Consider the following 22,265-nt stretch of genomic DNA (forward strand, 5'->3'; position numbering starts at 1 on the left):
CCATCCCATAATTCCATACTGTGGAGCAAATCCCACACCGGGGACAGAGTGACACGCACAGCCAGACGCGATTTGCCACAAAAAAAACCCCCAAAACACCCAAACACAGCGAAAAAAAATCAGCATTTAGGGCAAAATCAGAGCGAGGAGAGGCCTGGGCGAGTGCAGCCTGTCCACACTCGCCACAGGGCCACCCTTCACCCTCCTGGACAAACCTGGGAGGGAGGAACATTCTCCAGGCTCAAAGCAGGAGGGGAAAAACCGGCTGATTTCTGCTTCTCTCCCACGCTGCGGCTCCTCACGGCCATTCGCGGCTCCTCCGGCAGCACCTTCTCCCCGTGTGGTCTCCCTGCCCCGGTGGCGAATCTTTGTTTGGAGATATTAAAAGAATGCAATTAATTTCCCCCCAAAGCAGCCAAAACAAAAGCGCTCTGCCGGGCGGCGGCGTGTGCGAGGACACGGCGGATCGATCGCCGAGGGAGATAGCTGAGGAATTACTCATCCAGACCTGGATTTTCCCAGCCATTCAGGGGGTCCGAGACGCCTGCCAGGGGTGGTTGAATCCAGCGCTGGTTCCTCTCTGTGTGGTGAAAGCGACGCGGAGGTGACACGGGGTGGAGGTGGCAGAGTGTCGAGGCTGGCAGGAGAGAGCCGGGTGGGTGGCACTGTCCCCTGGCTGTGTCTGTCACTTGAGGTTGTGAAGTGACCTCTTGGGGACATTTGTCCCTCAGGAAAGGGTCGGGGACACAGCCTTGCACCAAAGTGTTCCTCACGGGTGTCACCTGTGCCACACGCATTAAATGTCATTTTTATAAACAATTGGGACGTTCCCCATGGCTGTCACCATGAGGGCATGGTGACATTAATCCCACACTCATTAAATGTCACTTTCATAAATTGGGACCCTCCCCATGGCTGTCACCTGTGCCACCCGCATTAAATGTCATTTTTATACAAAAGGGAAATTCCCCATGGCTGTCACCATGGGGACATGGTGACATTAATCCCACAATCATTAAATGTCATTTTTATACAATTGGGACCCTCCCCATGGCTGTCACCTGTCCCACACGCATTAAATGACATTTCTATAAAATTCGACCCCTCCATGGCTGTCACCCACCCCAGCGCTGTCCCACACTCATTAAATGTCATTTTGACGCAATTCAAACACTCAGGTCTCTCCTCCCACCACTGTCACTGATTTTTTGGTCACTTGGAATCTCGCAGGGATGAGCAGCTCCAGGCTGGTCCTTTCCACCTCCAACCTCCCCTCCAGCTGCACAAACCAGCCACAAACCTCTCTTTCCTGGATTTAAAATTAACCCGAGCCATCCGAAGACGATCCCGGGCCGCAGCAGTTGCGACGATAACGCGTTGCGATAAGGAATCGCGATAAGGAATCGCGATAATGAATTATTTACCGAGCCGTTTCCACGGGGAAGATAAACAAGGCGGAGATGAGCTGAGCGGAGCTGAACTGCTGTCATTTCAAAGTCAAAGCAAACAGCCCGGATCCTGTCCGGGCACAGCCCGGGGATGGCAGCAGGGCCGGGCAGGGAAGGGACAAACCTCCCTGGTGGCGCTAAACAAAGGGATTGCTCCCAGAGGAAAAGTGTCGCTGTCGCTGTCGCTGTCGCTATCGCAGCTCTGGGACCGCTTCCTGCTCACCCCAAAACCTCTCGCTAGACTCTCAGCCCGTGTTTGATATCCCTGCTGATCTCCAGGGATGCTTTTCCCGAGGTTTTCCCCGCTCTGGAAGGACGCAGAGCCTCGCGGAGCTTCTCTTGCCACCCGATAAATCCTCCTCGGCCGCTCTGTTCTCTGTCCTGTCTGTCCCAGGCCGGCTCAGGAAGCCATTCCCATTTTCACGGAAACGCCGAGGGAGCAGAGCGAAACCCGCTGGAATCCGCTGATAAGGATCCTCATTGTGGAGCACCTAGGGTGGGGAAATCCACGGAAATTCCCCTGCCTCGGAAACCCCAGCCTGGGCTCGGCCACTCAAACCGCCCTGAAATCCAAGCAGGATTTGGCTCCACGGCAGGGAATCCTGCTCCGAACTCGGCTCGGTGCTCGGTCACAGCCGGAGCTGTGTTTGCTTGCAGGCTCCGAAATTTGTATTAATTAATTTATGATAAAAATTTATCACATTTTTTAAAAATCCTGCGGCGTTATCCCGGCTCTGAAAACATCCTGGACAAAACCTGTGGCTCGGCCAGTGTGGAATGGGAAAGGAATAAACTTCAGGGAGATTGGCTTGCAGCAGGGAGACCTCCCAGGGGAAAGGAAAAGCTCCTGGAGTCGTTAAAATGCCAGAGAGAACAAAAAGTTTAATGAGCGCCCCTCGCTAGGAGCCTCGCAGCCCCAGCATTCGGGCAGTTGTGAAACCCATTTCCCTCTGGAAACGGAGAAATTCGGGATTGCTCTGATCCGCCCCATCCGTCAGCGGGAGAAGGGAAACTCATCAGCGCCGCTGGGAGCCTTTGGGAAAGTCACTGATGGCCTTTCGCAGCTGATGAGGGCAGCGGAGGTCACCTGGGAACCCCGGGAGTGCAGCTGGGGATTCCATCTTTCCATCCGTCTGTCCGTCCATCCATCCAACCCATCCATCCCATCCATTCATTCATTCATCTGTCTGTCCATCCATCTGTCTATCCCATCCACCCCATCCACCCCATCCCTCCATCATCCATCCATCCATCCATCCTCCATCCATCCATCATCCATCCCTGTCCATCCCTCCATCATCCATCCATCCATCCATCCATCCATCCATCATCCATCCATCCGTCCGTCTGTCCATCTGTCTGTCCATCCCTCATCCATCTGTCCGCCCATCCATCCATCCATCATCCATCCGTCTGTCCATCCATCCTCCATCCCTCCATCATCCCTCCATCATCCCTCCATCCATCCATCCATTCATCCATCCATTCACCTCCATCCATCCATCCATCCATCCATCTATCTGTCCATCCCTCCATCATCCCTCCATCCATCCATCCATCTGTCTGCCCATCCATCTGTCTGTCCATCCATGCCTCCATCCATCCAGGCTCATTCCAGGCCTACCCAACGGGCAGATTTCGTGCCCCACAATCCTTGTGACGATCCTTCTGCAAAACCCCATCAGCCCAGGAGGTTTCCAGGCCCTCTGGATGAGAAAAACCAGGAATGTGCCTCAGGCAGGGATGGATTCTGGTCGGACAGAGAACATTGCCATGGAAAGATGAGCAGTGAAGCACATCAGGGAGAGGGAAAGAGCCAAGAAAAGCTCTAATGAGCAGTGGCTGGGCTGCTCATCCCAGGCACAGGAATTCCCAGTCCAGCCTGGATCTATGGCAGTGCATCCTGGAGTCCAAACTGGGATGAGCCCAGGGAGCAGCCCCTCCAAAATCTGAATTTATCTCCTCTGGATTTTTAATCTCAGGAGATAACAAGATTTTTGTCATTCTCCCACGCCAAGGAGATCAAATGTTATCGATATAATTAATATAATTCTATTTATTGTTTTTCTATTATTACTCTCCTTTTCCTACAAATCCACCCTCAGGCTGTCCCTGACACCCTCCCGGGCACTGGGAGGTCACAGCACAGAAACCCCGAGGCATTTAGAGGAAAAATAACCAAAATTCCCCTAAAAAAAAAAATAGCTGGAGCTTTCATTTCTTTTATTCCGAGAGCAGGAAGCGTCTGCATCTCACAGCAGTGACTCCACATCCTCCCCAGCGCCGGCGGATGCTGAGGGAATGGGAACAGCCAGGGCTGACCCCACTGCTGGTCACCCCACGGGGTTGGGGACATGGCAGGGACGGGGATGGCAGTGACAGAGGTGGCTGGTGCTTCCAGGAGCTCCATTCCCAGCTCTCCAGAGCGGAATTCCTGCCTGGAGCTGGAACAGCACTCACCAACACCACACCAGGCTCCTTTTGGGAATTGTCACCCACCAAGGGCAGAGGTGACCCCAAAAAATATTGTCCCCAACAGCCAGGACCAGCCCAGGGTGTATCCTGAGCCCATAGCAAGGTGCATTTCTTAAATCCAATGATTCCATGCAAGGAATAATTTCTGCTCCACCACAGCATCCTTCGGAGGTTATTCCTCGAGGAAATTCCCGTTTGGGCACACCAAGGCTGCTCGGGGACAATCAATGACGATTTTTGGCAGCAGAGCCAGCTCAGCCCTCAGCCACCGTGGCGGAGCAGCCACCGGGGCTGAAAAGCCTCTCAGCAAACCCCGAGCGTGGGCAGGTCAGCCGAGGACACAGCCTGGATTTTTTGTGTCGCTGGAGAACTCCGAGGGCTCGGCTGGGCTGGGATGAAGGCAGCGGGTGAGGGGACCGCCTGGGGCACAGGGCTTTCTGTCACCTCCCAGCCACAGGAGGAAGTGGTTTGTGACAAACCCACGGAAGATCCCAACATTTATCCAGAAGAAGAAGCTCTGCGGCTCTCTGATCCCGAGGGATTCGCTGAGGAGGGATTCATCCTCGGAGAAATTTCCAGGCTGACGCTGGGCAGCAGCACCAAGCTCTCTCTGGACCCAAATCCAGCTCTGCCCCACCTCCTGGGAAATTTGGGCTCCATGGGGATGTCTGATCACGGCAATAAAAGGCTAGGAGAGACCAATAGCATCCCCTGTACACCGAATTCTTTGTTGGACATTAAAATGGGATTTTAGAGCTCCTCCGGTCCGTCCCACCGGCCGGGGCAGCCCGGGACAGCGGGAGAGCTGCAGGGGTGCTGCTGCAGCCGCAGCTCAGCCCAGGGATGCCATCTGCTGTTCGCAGCTCTGGCAAGAGCCCGGGAGCGCCCAGTCCGACCCAAACCACTCAAAACCACCCAAAACCTTCTGCAGGCACAGCCAGGAGCACCCGGCATACCTGGATCAGGGTGACTTCTCCGTCACCTGGAGCCCTTTGGTGACAAACTCCAGCAGGTTGTGTCCTGCAGGCTCATTTCCCAGAATCCCAGGGAAGGGCAGGATTCGGGCACAGCCGTGAGAACCACCAGGGAGGGAGGTGAATGTCACCCTCACCCCCTGGGCTCTGCATCGTGAGGGAAAATCCCACCAAGCCAGGGATTCAGCAGCTCCAGGGATGTCGATGGGATCCTGTTTGGTGATCGGAGTTTGGGATTCATCCCCAGGCAGCGACCCGGATCTGCTTGTCCCTCCAGGGGCACTCAGGGCTGCTCTTTTTTCCTTTTTCCTTTTCCCCTTTTCCCCCCTTTTCCCCTTTTCCCCTTTTTCCTTTTCCCCTTTCTCTTTTTTTTCCTTTTCCCCTTTTCCCCTTTTTTCCTTTTCTCCTTTTCCTCTTTTCCCCTTTTCCCCTCTCCAAACGCTCGGGACACTCCCAGTTCTGATTCTGTCACCGCAGTCCCTGTCACCTCTCCTTTGCGCCCTCCAAGTTCATCCCCAGGATGCAAACAGGGAATTTCCTTAAGGAACAACCTCCGAAGGATGCGGTGGTGGAGCAGAAATGATTCCTGCACCTTGCAGGACGCACCCTGAGCTGATCCTGGCTGTTGGGGACAATATTTTTTGGGGTCAGCGCTGCTCCTTGGGGTCACCTCTGTCCTAGGTGGGTGACAATTCCCAAACGGAATTTATCTGTCCCTCTCTCCAGCTTTTCCCGAGGCGGAAAGGGGAGGATCAGCCGCACAAAGGATCCTCCTCCTCCTCCTCCTCCTCCTCCTCCTCCTCCTCCTCCTCCTCCTCCTCCTCCTCCTCCAGCCGAACAAAGCCCGGCGGCCCCGAGCCTCGGCCCTGCAATCGGGACAAAGAGAGCTGGAAAAGGCTCCTTGGGGACAAAGGGAAATTCCTCCCGGACAGCCAGGCTCGGTGCGGCGGCGGGAAGGGAGATTTGCTGTGCGCAGGTTTGGCTGGAGGAGGAGGAAGAGGAGGAAGAGGAGGAGGAGGAGGAGGAGGAGGAGGAGGAGGAGGTTCCTCTTCTCCTCCATTTCCCCTCCTGCTGTTTCCCTGTCACTCCACCCGCGCGACGCTCGGGATCGGGGGGATCCCGCCGGGAATGACAGGGACAAGGATCCCGCCGGGAATGACAGGGACAAGGATCCCGCCGGGAATGACAGGGACAAGGATCCCTCCGTCCCCGCCGTGTCCGCGGCGGCCGCACGGTGTCCTCGGAGCTCCGCGGCGGCGGGAGCGGGGACAGCGCGGGGACAGCGCGGGGACAGCGAGGGGACACCGTGACCCACTCCCCGCGTCAAAGGAGGGATGTGACACCCTGGAAGGGAACAGCGATGGTGCCACATCCCTGGGAGTGTCCAGGGCCAGGCTGGACGGGGCTTGGAACCACCTGGGATGGGGGAAACTGTCCCCAAAACCCCATGGTTGATCTTTAAGGTCTCTTCCAACCTAAACCATTCCATGATTCCATGATCCCAGCCTGCCCTGACCCCTCTCTCCCACATTTTCCCACCCCTGACACAGCCCGGCCTCCTCCCAGGGCTTTCCCGAAGGCAGATTTTCATGGGGCAGCTGCTCCCAGCTGGAATTGCATCCCGACAGTCCGGACAGCTCTCCCAAAAACCGCCTGGGGACAACGGAGCCCAAGAGGAGGCAGAGACCAGGGTCACCTTGGCATCACCAAAGCCACCAGCCGGTGGCAGAGCCGCGGTTTGCTCCTTTCTCCCAGATCCCGAATCACTGAAACAGCTAAAAACGTTGGAAAAATGCAAGGTGAGGCCAAGTCCACCTGACAGCCGGCAAGGACAGTGTCTGTGACAGTTCAGTGCCACCAGGGAGGAGCCAGAGCTGTCCCTTGGGAATTATCCTCCCGGCTCCAGGTTCTGCCGGATTGCAGGAAAAGCCTCGCTGAGAAGGTGAAGAACAATCCCCGGATCGGGCTGTGGGTTTGGAATTCTCTTGGGAGAAGGGTTTTTTGGGAATCTCCCATATATTCTGGGATCAGAGAGGACAACACCACCAGTGACCCGTCTGGACAGTCCTGAGGCCACCCCAGCTGTCCCCTGGGGTCGGGAGGGCTGCAGGGACACAATTCCCACATCGGGATCTCCAGAGTCCTTCCTGCAGGTGGGAGATGTGAAGAGCAGTTCCTCCAGCTGGGTGTCCCTCGGTGTCCCCACGGAGCTGAGTGTTCCCACGGAGCTGGGTGTCCCCACAGAGCTGGGTGTCTCCATGGAGATGGATGTACCCGTGGAGCTGAGTGTCCCCACAGAGCTGGGTGTCCCATGGAGCTGGGTGTCCCCACGGAGCTGAGTGTTCCCACGGAGCTGGGTGTCCCATGGAGCTGGATGTCCCCGTTGAGCTGGATGTCCCCGTTGAGCTGGATGTCCCCGTTGAGCTGGGTGTCCCCACGTAGCTTGGTGTCCCCGTGGAGCTGAGTGTCCCCACAGATCTGGGTGTCCCTGTGTCGCTTGGTGTCCCATGGAGTTGGGTGTCCCCACGGAGCTGAGTGTCCCACAGAGCTGAGTGTCCCCATGGAGATGGATGTCCCTATTGAGTTGGGTGTTCCCACGTAGCTCAGTGTCCCCACGGAGCTGGGCGTCCTGTGGAGCTGGGTGTCCCCACGGAGATGGATGTCCCTATTGAGCTGGATGTCCCCACGTAGCTCAGTGTCCCCAAGGAGCTCGGTGTCCCACGGAGCTGGATGTCCCCATAGATCTTGGTGTCCCCATTGAGCTCGGTGTCCCCACAGATCTGGATGTCCCCACGGAGCTGTGACAGTGACCAGAGTGGCCCCTGGACAATGTGGGATCCTCCATGGGTGTCCACCAGCAATGCCACCGAGGGTCACCCCACAACCCCTGGGATGTGACCCCTGCAGCTCCCACCACAGCCAGACCGCACTGTCCCCAGCGCCACCACCTGCCACAACGAGCCACAGCGACATTTCCAGGCGGGAAATCCTGCGGCCATCATGACTCGGAGAGGCACAGCGCCTCCACGGCCGTGCTGAGCCCCTGGCTGACTCCCCCCACGGCCAGCAGGCAGCCCCGCAGCACGATGCTGGAGCAGGCGCAGCGCGGCGTGGGCATGGCGGGGAGAGCTTCCCACTTGTTCTTGTCGGGGTGGAACGCCTCGGCCGACTCCAGCACGGTCGGTTGGTTCCCTGGAAGCAGGAAAGGCGGAGCGGGATGAGATGGGAAGAGCCGGCGAGGATCCTTGGCTTGATTGCTACCCCATCCCTTTGTGGGGTCTGCTTTCCCTGATGTGTACACCGTTCCTTTATGGGATTTTGGCTTTCCCTGCTCTGTGCCCCATCCATTTATGCGATTTCTGGGATTTCTGCTTTCCCTGATCTCTACTCCATCCCTTTATGGGATTTCTGCTTTCCCTGATGTGTACCCTATTCCTTTGTGGGATTTCTGGGATTTATGCTTTCTCTGCTCTGTGCCCCATCCCTCTATGGGATTTCTCCTTTCCCTACTCTGTACCCCATCCTTTTATGGGATTTCTGGGATTTCTGCTTTCCCTGCTCTGTACCCCATCCCTTTATGGGATTTCTCCTTTCCCTGCTCTGTACCCCATCCCTTTATGGGATTTCTGGGATTTCTGCTTTCCCTGCTTTGTACCCCATTTTTGTATGCAATTTCTGCTTTCCCTGCTCTGTGCCCCATCTATTTATGGGATTTCTGGGATTTCAGCTTTCCCTCCTCTGTGCCCAATCCCTTTATGGGATCTGCTTTCCCAGCTCTGTACCCCCTCCTTCTATGGGACTTCTCTTTCCCTGCTCCCTCCCACCAGCCAGAACGGGGATTTCTCCCTTTTCCGGGATGACAACAACCCCACACGTTTCCCCACAGCCCCAGAGCTCACCCAGACCCCCAGCCACCACGACTCTGCCCTGCAGGTAGCCAGCCACGAAATCTGCTCGCCGTTTCTTCAGGAAGCACGAGCGCTCCATCTTCATCCACCCTCCTGCCACGGGAAGGACAGGAGACACTGGGTTTGGTGACAAAACCCCGTGGGATGGGTCAGGTTTATTCCCATGATCCCATGGAACGGGTCAGGTTCGTTCCCGTGATCCCACAGAATGGGTCAGGTTCATCCCCATGATCCCATGGAAGGGGTCAGGTTCGTTCCCATTATCCCACGGAACAGGTCAGGGTCATTCCCAGCCCGTCAGGAGGGAGCTGTGGGGTGCAGCTGCCTCGGGATTGTGGTATTTCCTTTCCATTTCCTAATCCTGATTGGAAATTGTCCTCTAAGCTGAGCTCAAGGGAGAGGATGGGAGCTCTGTGCTCTGCAAGGGCAGCAGAGCCCCAAACCCAGACCTGTGGCCCCAAAACCCAACCCTGTGTGCCCAAAAACCCCAAACCCCATCCCTCTGTGCCCATAAACCCCAAATCCTGCCCTGTGTGCCTCAAACCCCACCCTATGTGCTCCCAAACCCCAAATCCAGCCCTGTGGCTTCCAAACCAAACTCTATGTGACAAATAGAGTCCCTAATCCCAAACCCAACCCTGTGTGCCCATAAACCCTAAACCCAGACCTGTGGCCCCAAAACCTAACCCTATGTGTCCCCAAACCCAGCCCTACATGCTCCAAACCCCAAACACATCCTATGTGTCCCAAACCCAACCCTACATGCCCATAAACCCCAAGCCCAACCCTGTGTGCCCCAAACCCCAAAACCCCAAACCTAGCCCTATGTGCCCCAAAACCCCAAACCCAGTCTGTGTGCCCCAAACCCCAAACCCACCCCTGTTCTGTGTCCCCAAACCCCAAACCTCACCCTATGTACCCCCAAGCCCAGCCTGTGTGCCCCCAAACCCCAAACCTAACCCTACATGCCCATAAACCCTAAACCCAGCCTCATGTGTCTCCAAACCCCAAACACAACCCTATGTGCCCCCAAACCCAGCCCAGTGTGCCCCAAACCCATCCCTGTGTGCCCCAAACCCCAAACCTAACCCTACATGCCCATAAACCCTAAACCCAGCCTCATGTGTCTCCAAACCCCAAACACAACCCTATGTGCCCCCAAACCCAGCCCAGTGTGTCCTGAACCCCAAACCCATCCCTGTGTGCCCCAAACCCCAAACCCAGCCTGTGTGTCCCAAACCCAACCCTACATGCCCATAAGCCCCAAACTCAGCCCTGTGTGCCCTGAACCCCAAACCCAGCCCTGTGTGACCCAAAACCCACACCCAACCCTATGTGCCCCAAACCCAACCCTACATGCCCATAAACCCCAAACCCATCCCTGTGTGCTCCAACCCCCAAACCCAGCCGGTGTGCCCCAAACCCCGAACCCCAAATCCCAAACCCAGCCCCGTGTGTCCCCAAACCCCAAACCCAGCCTGTGTGCTCCAAACCCTAAACCCAACCCTACGTGCCCATTAACCCCAAACCCTGCCCTGTATGCCCCAAACCCAACCCCATGTGCCCCCAAACCCAGCCCTGTGTGCCCCGAACCCCAAACCCAGCTCTGTGTGCCCCAAACCCAGCCTGTGTGACCCCAAACCCTGCCCTGTGTGCCCCAAACCCCAAACCCAGCCCCCTGTGCCCCCAAACCCCACACCCAGCCCTATGTGCCCCAAACCCAACCCTGTGTGTCCCCAAACCCCAGACCCCAAACCCAACCCTATGTGCCCCAAACCCCAAACCCAACCGTGTGTGCTCCAAACCCCAAACCCAGCCTTATGTGCTCCAAACTAAACCCTGTGTGTCCCCAAACCCCAGACCCCAAACCCAACCCTATGTACCCATACACACCAAACCCCAAACCCAGCCCAGTGTGTCCCAAACCCCAAACCCAACCCTATGTGCCCCAAACCCCAAACCCAGCCTGTGTGTCCCAAACCCAACCCTACGTACCCATAAACCCCAAACCCAACCCTACGTACCCATAAACCCCAAACCCAACCCTCTGTGGCCATAAACCCTAAACCCAACCCCATGTGCCCCAAACCCAACCCTACATGCCCATAAACCCCAAACCCAACCCCGTGTGACCCCAAACCCCAAACCCAGCCCTGTGTTTCCCCAAACCCCACACCCAGCCCTATGTGCCCCGAACCCCAAACCCAGCCTGTGTTTCCCCAAACCCAACCCTGTGTGTCCCCAAACCCCAAACCCAACCCTATGTACCCATACACCCCAAACCCCAAACCCAGCCCCGTGTGCCCCCAAACCCCAAACTCCAAACCCAACCCTGTGTGCCCCCAAACTCCAAACCCCAAACTCCAAACCCCAAACCCCAAACCCCAAACCCCACACCCAGCCCCACCCCAAACCCAAACCCAAACCCAAACCCAAACCCAACCCCATGTGACCCCGACCCCAAACCCACACCCCACACCCAGCCCCACCTTGCTCCAGGTCGAACACATCCACGGTCCTCATGAACTTGGGCTGCCGGTAGAGCCGGCCCTGCCGCAGCCCGCCCAGGCTGAAGAGCTTGTCCTCGGTGGGCACGAAGCTGGAAAAAGCCCTTTTGTTGGGAATGTTGGGGAATTTGGTCCAGGAGCGCGTGTCGGTGTCGAACACCTCGAAGGCGTTGACGGCGTACTTGGATTGCCTTCCCCCTGGGAAAAGGGTGGGAATGTCGGTCAGGGAGCAGGGAGGGTCGGATCCCAAGTTTCCCTGAGGGAAAAAGGGGATTTTGCACATTTTTGGGGTATTTTTTGGTGTTTTGTGGCAGGAAAGAGGTGAATTTTGCAGCTTTTACCCACTTCCTGTAGGAGGAATGGAAGGAGGAGAAAGAGGAGAAGAAAGGAGAAGGAGGTGAAGAAGAAAGGAGAAGGAGGAGAAGGAGGAGAAGGAAGTGGAAGGAAGGAAGAGGAAGGAGGAGAAAGAAGGAGAAGGAAGGAGGAGGAGGAAGGGAGGAGAAGGAAGGAGGAGGAGGAAAAAGGAAGAAAAATTAATAGAAAGGAAGAAAAAAGAGGGAAAAGGAAGGGGGAGGAAGGGGAAAGGAGAAAGAAGGACAAAGAAGGAGAAAGGAGAAGAAATGAGGAGAAGAAAGGAGGAAAAGGAGGAGAAGAAAAGAGAAGGAGAAGGAGAAGGAGAAGGAGAAAGGAGAAGGAGAAGGAGAAGGAGAAGGAGAAGGAGAAGGAGAAAGGAGAAGGAAGAAAAAGGAAGAAAATTAAAGGAGAAGGAAGGACAAGGAAGGAGAAGTATGGAGAAGGAGCAAAAAGGAAGAAAAAGGAAGAGGAAGGAAGGGGAAAGGAGAAAGGAGAAAGAAGAAATGAGGAGAAGAAAGGAGAAGAAAGGAGAAGAAAGGAGAAGAAAGGAGAAGAAAGGAGAAGAAAGGAGAAGAAAGGAGAAGAAAGGAGAAGAAAGGAGAAGAAAGGAGAAGAAAGGAGAAGAAAGGAAGAAAAGGAGGAGAAAGGAGAAGGAAGGAGAAAGAAGGGGAAGGAAGGGGAAAGAAGAGGAAATTAGGGGAAAGGAGAAACAAGGAAAAAGGAGAAGGAATGAGGAGAAGAAATGAGGAGAAGAAAGGAGAAGAAAGGAGGAAAAGGAGGAGAAGAAAGGAGGAAAAGGAGGAGAAAAAATGAGAAGAAAGGAGGAAAAGCAGAAGAAAGAAGGAGAAAAAAGGAGAAAGGAGAAAGAAGAGATGAGGAGAAGAAATGAGAAGAATGGAGGAAAAGGAGGAGAAAGGAGGAGAAGGAAGGAGAAAGGAGGAGAAGGAGAAGAAATGAGAAGAAAGGAGGAAAAGGAGGAGAAAGAAGGAGAAAGGAGAAGAAAGAAGGAGAAGGAAGGAGAAAGGAGGACAAGCAGGACTCGGGCCGGGCAGGGCTGCTCCTTACCCAGCACGTAGATCTTGGAGCCCCTCAGGACGGAGGTGGCAGCGTAGCGCGGGGTGGGCATGGCCGCCAGGGACACCCAGATGTCCTTGAGCACATCGTAGTGCTGCAGGAAGTTGTGGGGCCGCAGGTCTGAGCCCATCCCTCCCGCTGCATACACCCTGTGGTCTGGACAGGGAAAAAATCAAAAAACCCCAAAAAATTATTACAGGAAAGCAGCAAGAATCTATCCCCTTCCCTGCAAAACTCCATCCCCTCCTGCAGAAAAAAAAATCCTACGAAACTGTTGTAGGAAAATAGGAGAAATCCATTCCATTTCCCTGCAAAAATCCATTTCCCCCTGCAAAAAAATCCCACAAAATTAATATAGGAAAGCACCAAAAATCCATCCCCTTTCCTGGCAAAAATTTATCCCCTGCTGCAAAAAAAATCCCACAAAATTATTATGAGCACCCGAAATCCATTCCATTTCCCTGCAAAAAATCCCACAAAATTAATATAGGAAAGCACCAAAAATCCATTCCATTTCCCTGTAAAAACCAATCCCTCCCCCTGCAAAAAAATCCCCTCAAGGACCAGAATTTGGACCTCAAGGACCAGAATTTGGACCTCAAGGACAGGAATTTGCTGCAAAAGCGAGGGAGTTGGTTGCAGCCCCTGGAGGTCAGAGCTGTCCAAACCCCACCAGAGACCAGCAGAGCCACAACCCTGGTGGCTCCAGGGCAGGTGACAAACCCGGGGTGGCTCTGGCTGTGCTGTGGGACATCCCAGGAGGGGACAAACACACCAAACCCAACTCCTGCCATCCCAAAAATTAATTTGGAGACGAACAAAGCAACAAAATTTTTGAGTCAGGAAAACCACCAAGCTCCCCAAGCCCCACCTTTAACCATCAATCCCGAAATTCCCCAACCCCACCAACCCCCAGCATGTCCCCCTGACCTTTGGCCGTCACCGAGATGCCCATGGCAGCCTCCCTGAGCGAACTCCTCTTCCTCCAGCGCCCTTCCTCCGTGTTGTACATCTCCACCACCTTCAGCGGCAGCTGGTCAGCGCCAACGCCGCCGATCACCATGATCCTCTTGCCCAGCGCCGTGACAGCCACGCCAGCCCTGGCCGTGGGCATGGGGGGCAGCGAGGTCCACTGGTCAGCCTCGGGCGAGTAAACCTCGAAGGAGTCCACGGGGACGCCGTTGTCGTCGCAGCCACCCACGGCGAAGAGCTGGCCGGCCGCCTCGGCCAGCGCGGCGTACACCCGGCGGCTGGGCAGGGGAGCCAGCGATTTCCAGTGGAAGTCTTTGGTGTGGGGAAGCTCCATGGTGGTCGGAGGGAGGGGAGGGGTGTGGGGACGCGGGGTTGTGCTGGAAAATGGGATTAGTGAGGGTGGGAGAGGGCTGGAGGATGATCCGTGGTGGGTTTGGTTCCTGCGCTGGGTGAGGAGTGTGACATCCGGGCTGGGCTTGGGTAGCTCCGGGGGTGGTTGGAGTCCCAGGTGGGACAGGATGCAGCTGAAATCCCAAAATTTAGGTAGGAAAATCCCTCTGGGATCATCGAGTCCGAGCTGTGCCCGATCCCCACCTTGTCCCCACCCTGAGTGCCACATCCAGGTGACACCTGCAGGGCTGAGCACTCCAAACCTCCCTGGGCAGCTCCAATCCCTGCCCACCCTTTCCATGGGGAAATTCCTGCTGCTGTCCAACCTGAGCCTCCCCTGGCCCAGCCTGAGGCTGTTCCCTCTCCTGCTGTCCCTGTGCCCTGGGATCAGATCCCAAATCCCTCCTGGCAGGGAGTTTGCAGAGCCACAAGGTCCCCCTGATCCCCTTTGCTCCAGGCTGAGCTCCTTCCCCAGCTCCCTCAGGATTCTCCCAACCCTTCCCCATCTCCTTCCCTTCCCAGGATTCACTCCAACCCCAAAACGTCCTTCAAGAACCGACGGAAAATAACAAACCCCATCCCGCCAGGGGCAGAGCGGGACCGGAGCGCCCCTCCCAGTGCCACCTGTCCCCTGTGTCACCCCCGCCCCGAGCAGCCCCCCCGGTACCTTTCAGCGCCTCTCCATCAATCCTGCGGCTCCAGGGCTGCCTCGGCAGCTCACGCAGCGAGAGAGCCTAAAAATAAAACAAAACAAAAGAGGTGGGAAAGAAAAAAAAACAGCGAGGGAAGGAAAAAAAAAAATAAAAACCAACCAGGCGAGAAGGTTGGAGTCAGTTTGTTCTGCTGCCTGCCGAGCTTCCCCGCCCCCAAGTGACATTCAAACCCAGCGTCTGCTCGGCTCCACGCCTGGTTTTTTTATTTTTTTTTTTCTGGTGGGGAAGTTTTCCTTGCCCCCTTCCTTCTCTGACCCACCGGATTCTTCCTCCTCATCTTCCTCACATCCTCACATGGGGAAAAACCCTCTCTCTCAGCCTCCAGCTCCCACCGCTCCAGCCCCACCGGATTCCTCCTCATCATCCTCATCCTCACCCTTAAAAATCCCTCTCCGTCAACCCCCACCGCTCCAGCCCCAGTGAGTTCCTCTTCCCGATCATCCTCATCCTCACCCCTAAAAAATCCTCTCCAGCCCCACTGGGTTCCTCCTCCTGATATTCCTGATCCTCCTCATCCTCAGCCCGAGAAAAACCTTTGCCATCAACCTCCACCGCTCCAGCCCCACTGAATTCCTCTTCCCGATCATCCTCATCCTCACCCCTAAAAGACCCTCTCCAGCAATCCCACCGCTCCAGCCCCACCGGATTCCTCCTCATCCTCACCCCTAAAAATCCCTCTCCAGCAGCTCCCACCGCTGCAGCCCCACCGGATTCCTCCTCATCCTCCTCATCCTCCTCATCCTCACCCCTAAAAATCCCTCTCCAGCAGCTCCCACCGCTGCAGCCCCACCGCGGCAGCCCGGAGCGACCCCGGAGCGACCCCGGGGCGATCCCAGAACGATCCCAGACCGATCCCGGAGCGATCCCGGCGGGATCCCGAGCTCTCTATTCCATCTCCGCTCCCCGAACGTCATTAGGCGCCATGGAAATGAGCTTAATGAGGGCGAGAGGGCGAAGGCAGCGGAACAAAAGCGGCGCGGGCGGATTCGCTGCGGGCATCTCCACCAGGCTGCTGCCGGCGGGGTCCAAAGCCCTCCCGCATCCAAGGGCAGAATTCCCTTTGTCCTCCCAGCGGCGCTGCTCTGACTGTTTGGGAGACGGCTCTGAAGGGCAGAGCCAGCCCGTGCCAAAAAATTCCCAAAAAAGGCCAATTCCTGGCTCAGCCGGGCTGGGACAGCGGCATTGCCTCTCCTCCCCGTGCTCGGCATCCGGAGGGATTTTTCCTGGGGATGTTGAGGTTCTGCTGAGCTAGGAAGAGCTTCCCTGGCTGGAGCAGAGGATCATTCCCGAATCCATGTCCCTCTCCTCTGGAAGGACATCCCTGGAAGAGGATCATTCCCAAATCTATGTCCTTCTCCCCTGGGAAAACCTCTCTGGCTGGAGCAGAAGATCATTCCCGAATCCATGTCTCTGAACCCTGGAAAAGCCTCCCTGGCTGGAGCAGAGGATCATTCCCAAATCCATGTCCCTCTCCTCTGGAAGGACATCCCTGGAAGAGGATCATTCCCAAATCCATGTCCTTCTCCCATAGAATAACCTTCCTGGCTGGAGCAGAGGATCATTCCCAGATCCATATTCCTGACCCCTGGAAAAACCTCCTTGGCAGCAGAGGATCATTCCCAAATCCATGTCTCTGAACCCTGGAAAAGCCTCCCTGGCTGGAGCAGATGATCATTCCCAAATCCTCGTCCCTCTCCTCTGGAAGGACATCCCTGGCAGAGGATCATTCCCGAATCCTTGTCCCTGTTCCCTGTGGATAAACTCTGGGATTCACAGCCCCACCCGGCTCTCCCCCATCCAAGCACAAGTTAATCATCCAGCAGTGACAGCCATTGGGTTTTCCAGGCTGGATGTGCTCCTGGAAAAATCTGGGGAAATCCCAAAAGGGAAAAATTTGGAAAAATCCCAGAAGGAAACCCAGACTTGTTTCCTGAGTGAACAAAGGGGATCTGCCCTGTTCCTCCCTCCCTTCATTCCAAAGGGTTGGGATGAGGCACAACCAGCATCCCTCCAGTGTCTGCCAGGAGCAGAACCTGCAAATTCCTCTGTCCAAAACTCCGGAGAAATCCATCAGGGAAACTTGGGGGAAAAGGATCTTCCTCTTTCCTGTGTCCCTGAAATCCATTAGGGAAAATAAGGATCTTCCTCTTCCCTCTGTCCCTGAAATGCGTTAGGGAATAAAAAGGATTTTCCCATTTCCTGTGTCCCTGAAATCCATTAGGGAATAAAAAGGATTTTCCCCTTTCCTGTGCCCCTGAAATTCATCAGGAAAAAAAAAAAAAAAAAGGATTTTCCTCCTTCCTGTGTCTCTGAAATCCATCAGGGAAACTTAGGGGAAAAAGGATTTTCCTCTCCCCTGTGTCCCGAGGGAAAAGGGGTTGGGACCAGCCTGATTTTGGGGCCTTTGCTCCAACCCCGGCAGCTGAGAATGAAAGGGAAGAGGCATGGAATTGTCATCCTGGGATTCCTGACCTCTCCTCGCCATAGTAACAACCACCCGGAAAATAACAACAAACCCCCAGCAGCTCCCCGCCTTTCCCAGCTGGCAAAACAAACAACAAAAAAAAAAAATTAAAAAAGAGGGAAAGCGTTGGAATTAGAAGAGAATTCCTCCTGCCAAGCGGAGAAAAAGCAGCAGGACTCACAGGCAGCTCTTTTTGTAAGATCCTGAGCATCCTTGGGGTGCAGGAGGAGCAGTTTTGGGGGTTTGGGATCCTTCTGGCCACCCTGGCTTCACCCCTTCCCCCATCGCAGTCCCTCGGGATCCTTTCCAGCCTCCTCCTGCCAACTGCGATTTCCTGCAGCTGCTGCTGGGAGGGAGGGAGGGAGGTTGGGGAAGGAAATATTCCCCAGCAGGAGGATGTCAGGGCTGTCACAGCAACGGGACAGCGATAAAAGCTGTTCCGTTTCTTCAAAGAGACAAAAGAGCCCAGATTGGTTCGGTTTTTTTAATGCTGGGTGGGCTGAGGAATCAGCAGAGCAAGGTGAGGTTTGCTCGTGTCACAGTTTACTCAAGATGATTTAATTTAATTTAATTTCATTAAATTCCTTCTTTCTTTCTTTCTTTCTTTCTTTCTTTCTTTCTTTCTTTCTTTCTTTCTTTCTTTCCTTCCTTCCTTCCTTCCTTCCTTCCTTCCTTCCTTCCTTCCTTCCTTCCTTCCTTCCTTCCTTCCTTCCTTCTTTCCTTCCTTTCCTTCCTTTCCTTCCTTTCCTTCCTTTCCTTCCTTTCCTTCCTTTCCTTCCTTTCCTTCCTCCCTTTCCTTCCTTCCCTTCCCTCCTTCCCGCATTTCCCGGCAATACTCACAGCTCCACAGCAGGTGGATCACTGCAAAAGCTCCTCAACTTCCCAAATCCTCCGAGCATCCCCTTCCTCCCACTCCCCGGCTGGGAATGCCGCGTGGGAAGAGGGAAAAAAAAAAAAAATAAATTCCTCGCGAATCCAGCGGCGCCGCCGTTCCCCCTCTGGAAGATGTAGGACACTCCAGGCGGGGAGGATTTCCCCGTCCGAGCTCCTCCTCGGGGCTGTGCGTGCGAATTGCCGGCGTTACAAATCCATCCCTGAGCCTTTTATGGCTCCCCGGGATGGGCTGGGTTCGCTCCGAGCCAGCAGGGAAAAAAAAACCTCCAGGGGAAGGGCGACAGACGGGAAAAATGGGGAAGGAGACGGGGAAAATCGGGAGACAGACAGACGGGAAAAATCGGGAGACAGAAGGGGAAAATGGGGAGACAGACAGACGGGAAACAAATGGGAAAAATCGGGAGGAAGATGGGAAAAAATGGGGAGACAGAGGGGAAAAAATCGGGAGACAGACAGACGGGAAAAATCGAGGGACAGACGGGAAAAATAGGGAAAGAGAGAGGAAAAATCAGGAGATAGACAGGCAGGAAAAATCAGAAAAGAGACAGGAAAAACGAGGAGATAGACACACCGGAAAAATCGGGAAAAAGACAGGAAAAATCAGGAGACAGGCAGGCGGGAAAAATCCGGAGGAAGACGGGAAAAATCAGGAAGGAGGAGGTGGAAAAGCTCTGCCTCCCTGCGGTGGCTCCTGGGGAGGGACGGGCGCTGCTCCCAGGTGGATCTGAGCGCATCCGATGGATGTGGCACCCCAAAAATGGGGAAAACAGGGAGGATCCGGCAGCGGAATCCCAAAATTCTGCTCCCCGCAGCTCCCGGCACGCCGCAGGGAGCTCGGAGGAGTGGGAAGTTGAACCCTCTGGAGATGTTTCCCAGCCTGGCGCTCAGCCCAGCATTCTGCTGCCCTGACCTGGTTCTCCACCAAGGTGCTAAAAGCTTCTTCTCCTCCTCCAAGTGTTCCGGAAAAAAAGTTTGTGGAAAGATCCTTCCCCGAGAGAAAACCCCAAAAGGGAAAAATCCTCCCAATCCATCTCCTCCTCAGAGATCCATGGGCACTGCGGCCCAGATGTTCCCAGATGTTTAGGAACCTCTGGAGCAGTTCTGGAGCTCTGGGAATCCTCAGCATTCCCAGGAAATTCTGTTCCTGCAGTTTTTCCCCATGGAGAAGCGACATTCCCTGGATTCTGCAGCTTCCCGAGATGGAAAAAATCCCTTTCCCACCTCATTTCTCCAGGGAAATCTGCAGGGCCAGGAGGAGGATCCCAAATTCAGGATCCCAAATTCAGGATCCCAAAGTTGAGCCCCGCAGAGATCCAGCTGGATTTGGTTGGATCTTGGAAAGCATCCCCAGCCATAAATCACGGAAAACGAGGGAATCAACGAGGATTGGAGTCAAATCGCTCCAAATAAAGCAAATTCCCATCCCCTGGCTGCTGTTTTCACCTCCCTTTAGCTCTCCAGCGGGAGGATCAATTTGCATTTAAATCAAATCTCCAGCTCGGGGCCAATCCAACGGGATGAGCTTCGTTACACAGGAATCACCTCGGGACGAATGCGAGGAGAGCTCTTCCCGACTGGATTTGAGCGGGGCGGGGCTGTCTGGGATGATTGGACACATTTTTTAATGTTTATTTTTATTTTTACTTCTTTTAAAAATTCTTTTTCTTATCCTTATTTTTATCCTTATCCTTATTCTTATCATCATTGTTATTTACTCTTATTATTCTTATTATTCTTATTATACTTATTCCTATTCTTATCCTTATTCTTATCGTTATTCTTATTCCTGTTCTTATTCTTATTCCTATTCTTACTCTTATTCCTTTTCCTATTCTTATTCCTATTCTTATTCTTATTCCTATTCTTATTCCTATTTTTATTCTTATTCCTATTCTTACCCTTATTCTTATTCTTTTTCTTATTCTATTCTTATTCTTATTCTTATTCTTATTCTTATTCTTATTCTTATTCTTTTTCTTATTCTTATTCTATTCTTATTCTTATTCTTATTCTTATTCTTATTCTTATTCTTATTCTTATTCTTTTTCTTATTCTTATTCTTTTTCTTTTTCTTATTCTTATTCTTATTCTTATTCTTTTTCTTATTCTTATTCTTTTTCTTTTTCTTTTTCTTATTCTTTTTCTTTTTCTTATTCTATTCTTATTCTTATTCTTATTCTTATTCTTATTCTTATTCTTTTTCTTTTTCTTTTTCTTATTCTTTTTCTTTTTCTTATTCTATTCTTATTCTTATTCTTATTCTTATTCTTATTCTTATTCTTATTCCTATTCTTACCCTTATTCTTATTCTTTTTCTTATTCTATTCTTATTCTTATTCTTATTCTTATTCTTATTCTTATTCCTATTTTTATTCTTATTCCTATTCTTACCCTTATTCTTATTCTTATTCTTATTCTTCTATTCTTATTCTTATTCTATTCTTATTCTTATTCTTCTATTCTTATTCTTATTCTTATTCTTATTCCTATTCCTATTCTTATTCCTATTTTTATTCTTAATCCTATTCTTACCCTTATTCTTATTCTTTTTCTTATTCTATTCTTATTCTTATTCTATTCTTATTCTTATTCTTATTCTTATTCTTATTCTTATTCTTATTCTTATTCTTATTCTTACTCCTATTCCTCTTCTTCTTCTTCTTCTTCTTCTTCTTCTTCTTCTATTCCTATTCTTATTCTTATTTCTATTCTTATTCTCATTCTTCGTCTCCCTCCCTTTTCCCCTTTCCTGGTTTTTCTCTGCCCATTTTGGTTACTCTTGGGTTCCCTTGGCTGAGTGTGGAATTCCCAAAGTCTGGAAAAACGGGATGGATTGGGATAAAATAAGGAGCAGGAATGGGATTTTCCTCACCTCACTCACATCTGAGACTAAAATCTCATTAAACCAAATATTCCTTCATCTTAACGAGCATCAAATTAAGATTAAAACCAACAAAAATCAAAAAAACCCCTTTTTTCCTGGCCAACAAAATTCCATGGATGGATGGATGGATGGATGGAGGGAGGGAGGGAGGGAGGGAGGGAACCTCACCTTCCATGAAAATCACCTGAGGAAAACCAGAAAAAATGGGGTAAAATCAGGGAAAAATGGGGAATTTCAACTCCTGCCACAAAGCCCAGATGTTCCGAGCTTCCCAACGGCTGGAAAATCCCAGTTTTTCTGGGAATGCTGGATTCCCACTCCACCTTGGTGCCTCAAAAAAAATCAGATTTAAAAAAAAAAAATTCCCCCCAGCCTGCTTGGGAATGATAATGGAGGTTTTGCTGTTAAAAAAAAGGGGGAAAAAATTAATAATAGTCCTGAAAATCTGGAGAAGTTCCCTGCAATTCCACATCTGTTTCCATGGGAACAGCAGGAATTCCTGCAGGAGCCCAGCAGGGAGGGTTTAATTCCCTTTTTTCTCACCTGCAGCACCTCAAATCCATCCTTCCCAAATATTCCCGGCTGGGATGAGCTGCAGGAGGAAGGAAAATAGGGAAAAAAAGGGAAAAATCAGCTTTGGAAACAAAGGAAAATGGGATTTTTTTAAAAAATAATGAGTGTGTTGATTTGTTTTCAAGCTGGGTTTGGGTTTTTTCCCTTTCAAAGCACGAAATGCTTCAAGATTTAAAAGAGAAAAAACATTTCTCTGCGATTTAAAGGGAAATAAAAGGGGAAATAAGATCTTCCCAGGGATTTTATTGTGCCAGAAAAGGGGAGAAATGCAGGAAATCTTTTGTTTCACCAGGAGATTTCTCAAGCTGACTCTTAATTAAGGAGTTAATTAAGGAATTCTCCTCCCTGCAGGGCACGGAGTTCCCTTAATCCGTGCAGGCAGGAGCTCAGGATTTGGGATTTTTCCATCAGATTTTTCCCCCCCCGAGGGGAGAAATCCACCAGCTGTGCTTGTCGACTTGATAAATGCGGTGAGACAGAGTTCCAGGGAAAAAACAGGGAAAAAAAAGGGAAAAATACCCCAAAACCATCCCAAATCAGCTTCAGGCCGTGGGGTGGTGACTGAGCAAGAAGCAGCTCAGATTTGGGGATTTTAGGGGTTTTTATAATAAAAAGGATTTTTTAAAAATGAGGAA

At 52.6% G+C, this 22,265-nt stretch overlaps 1 protein-coding gene and 1 long non-coding RNA gene across 7 annotated transcripts; both read right to left on the reverse strand.

Moving 5' to 3' along the window:
• Positions 1 to 104: 104 nt before the first annotated feature.
• Positions 105 to 746, reverse strand: LOC146423842 (uncharacterized). The gene is made up of 2 exons (XR_014847266.1): positions 509 to 746; positions 105 to 366 (listed from the first exon to the last, which is right to left on the reverse strand). It is a non-coding gene; the product is annotated as an uncharacterized LOC146423842 (long non-coding RNA).
• A 5,720-nt stretch (positions 747 to 6,466) lies between these two features.
• KLHDC8A (kelch domain containing 8A) lies at positions 6,467 to 19,811 on the reverse strand. 6 transcript variants are annotated; one of them, XM_085044231.1, is made up of 7 exons: positions 18,120 to 19,811; positions 14,770 to 14,836; positions 13,671 to 14,089; positions 12,732 to 12,896; positions 11,295 to 11,510; positions 8,797 to 8,898; positions 6,467 to 8,089 (listed from the first exon to the last, which is right to left on the reverse strand). In XM_085044231.1, the coding sequence occupies exons 3-7, from the start codon at positions 14,044 to 14,046 to the stop codon at positions 7,896 to 7,898; spliced, it is 1,053 nt and encodes a 350-aa protein (XP_084900357.1). In that variant the 5' UTR covers positions 14,047 to 14,089; positions 14,770 to 14,836; positions 18,120 to 19,811; the 3' UTR covers positions 6,467 to 7,895. The 6 variants fall into 6 exon arrangements, with proteins under 6 accessions (XP_084900357.1, XP_084900359.1, XP_084900360.1 ...); XM_085044233.1 differs by lacking the exon at positions 18,120 to 19,811 and adding an exon at positions 15,562 to 17,035; XM_085044234.1 differs by lacking the exon at positions 18,120 to 19,811 and adding an exon at positions 15,479 to 15,510.
• Between the last annotated feature and the right edge of the window lie 2,454 nt (positions 19,812 to 22,265).

Source organism: Lichenostomus cassidix, unplaced genomic scaffold, assembly GCF_008360975.1.
Source record: "Lichenostomus cassidix isolate B80296 unplaced genomic scaffold, HeHo_3.0 unassigened_scaffold_chr26, whole genome shotgun sequence".
NCBI lineage: Eukaryota > Metazoa > Chordata > Aves > Passeriformes > Meliphagidae > Lichenostomus > Lichenostomus cassidix.

Excerpts from the sequence above, each read along its gene's own strand:
- KLHDC8A (XM_085044230.1), bottom strand. The coding sequence starts at position 14,403 with ATGGAAAGGGTGGGCAGGGATTGGAGCTGCCCAGGGAGGTTTGGAGTG. Across the intron at positions 12,897-13,670 it reads CATCTCGGTGACGGCCAAAG|ACCACAGGGTGTATGCAGCG; the intron begins GTCAGGGGGACA and ends TTCCCTGTCCAG. Across the intron at positions 8,899-11,294 it reads TGTGTTCGACCTGGAGCAAG|GAGGGTGGATGAAGATGGAG; the intron begins GTGGGGCTGGGT and ends TTCCCGTGGCAG.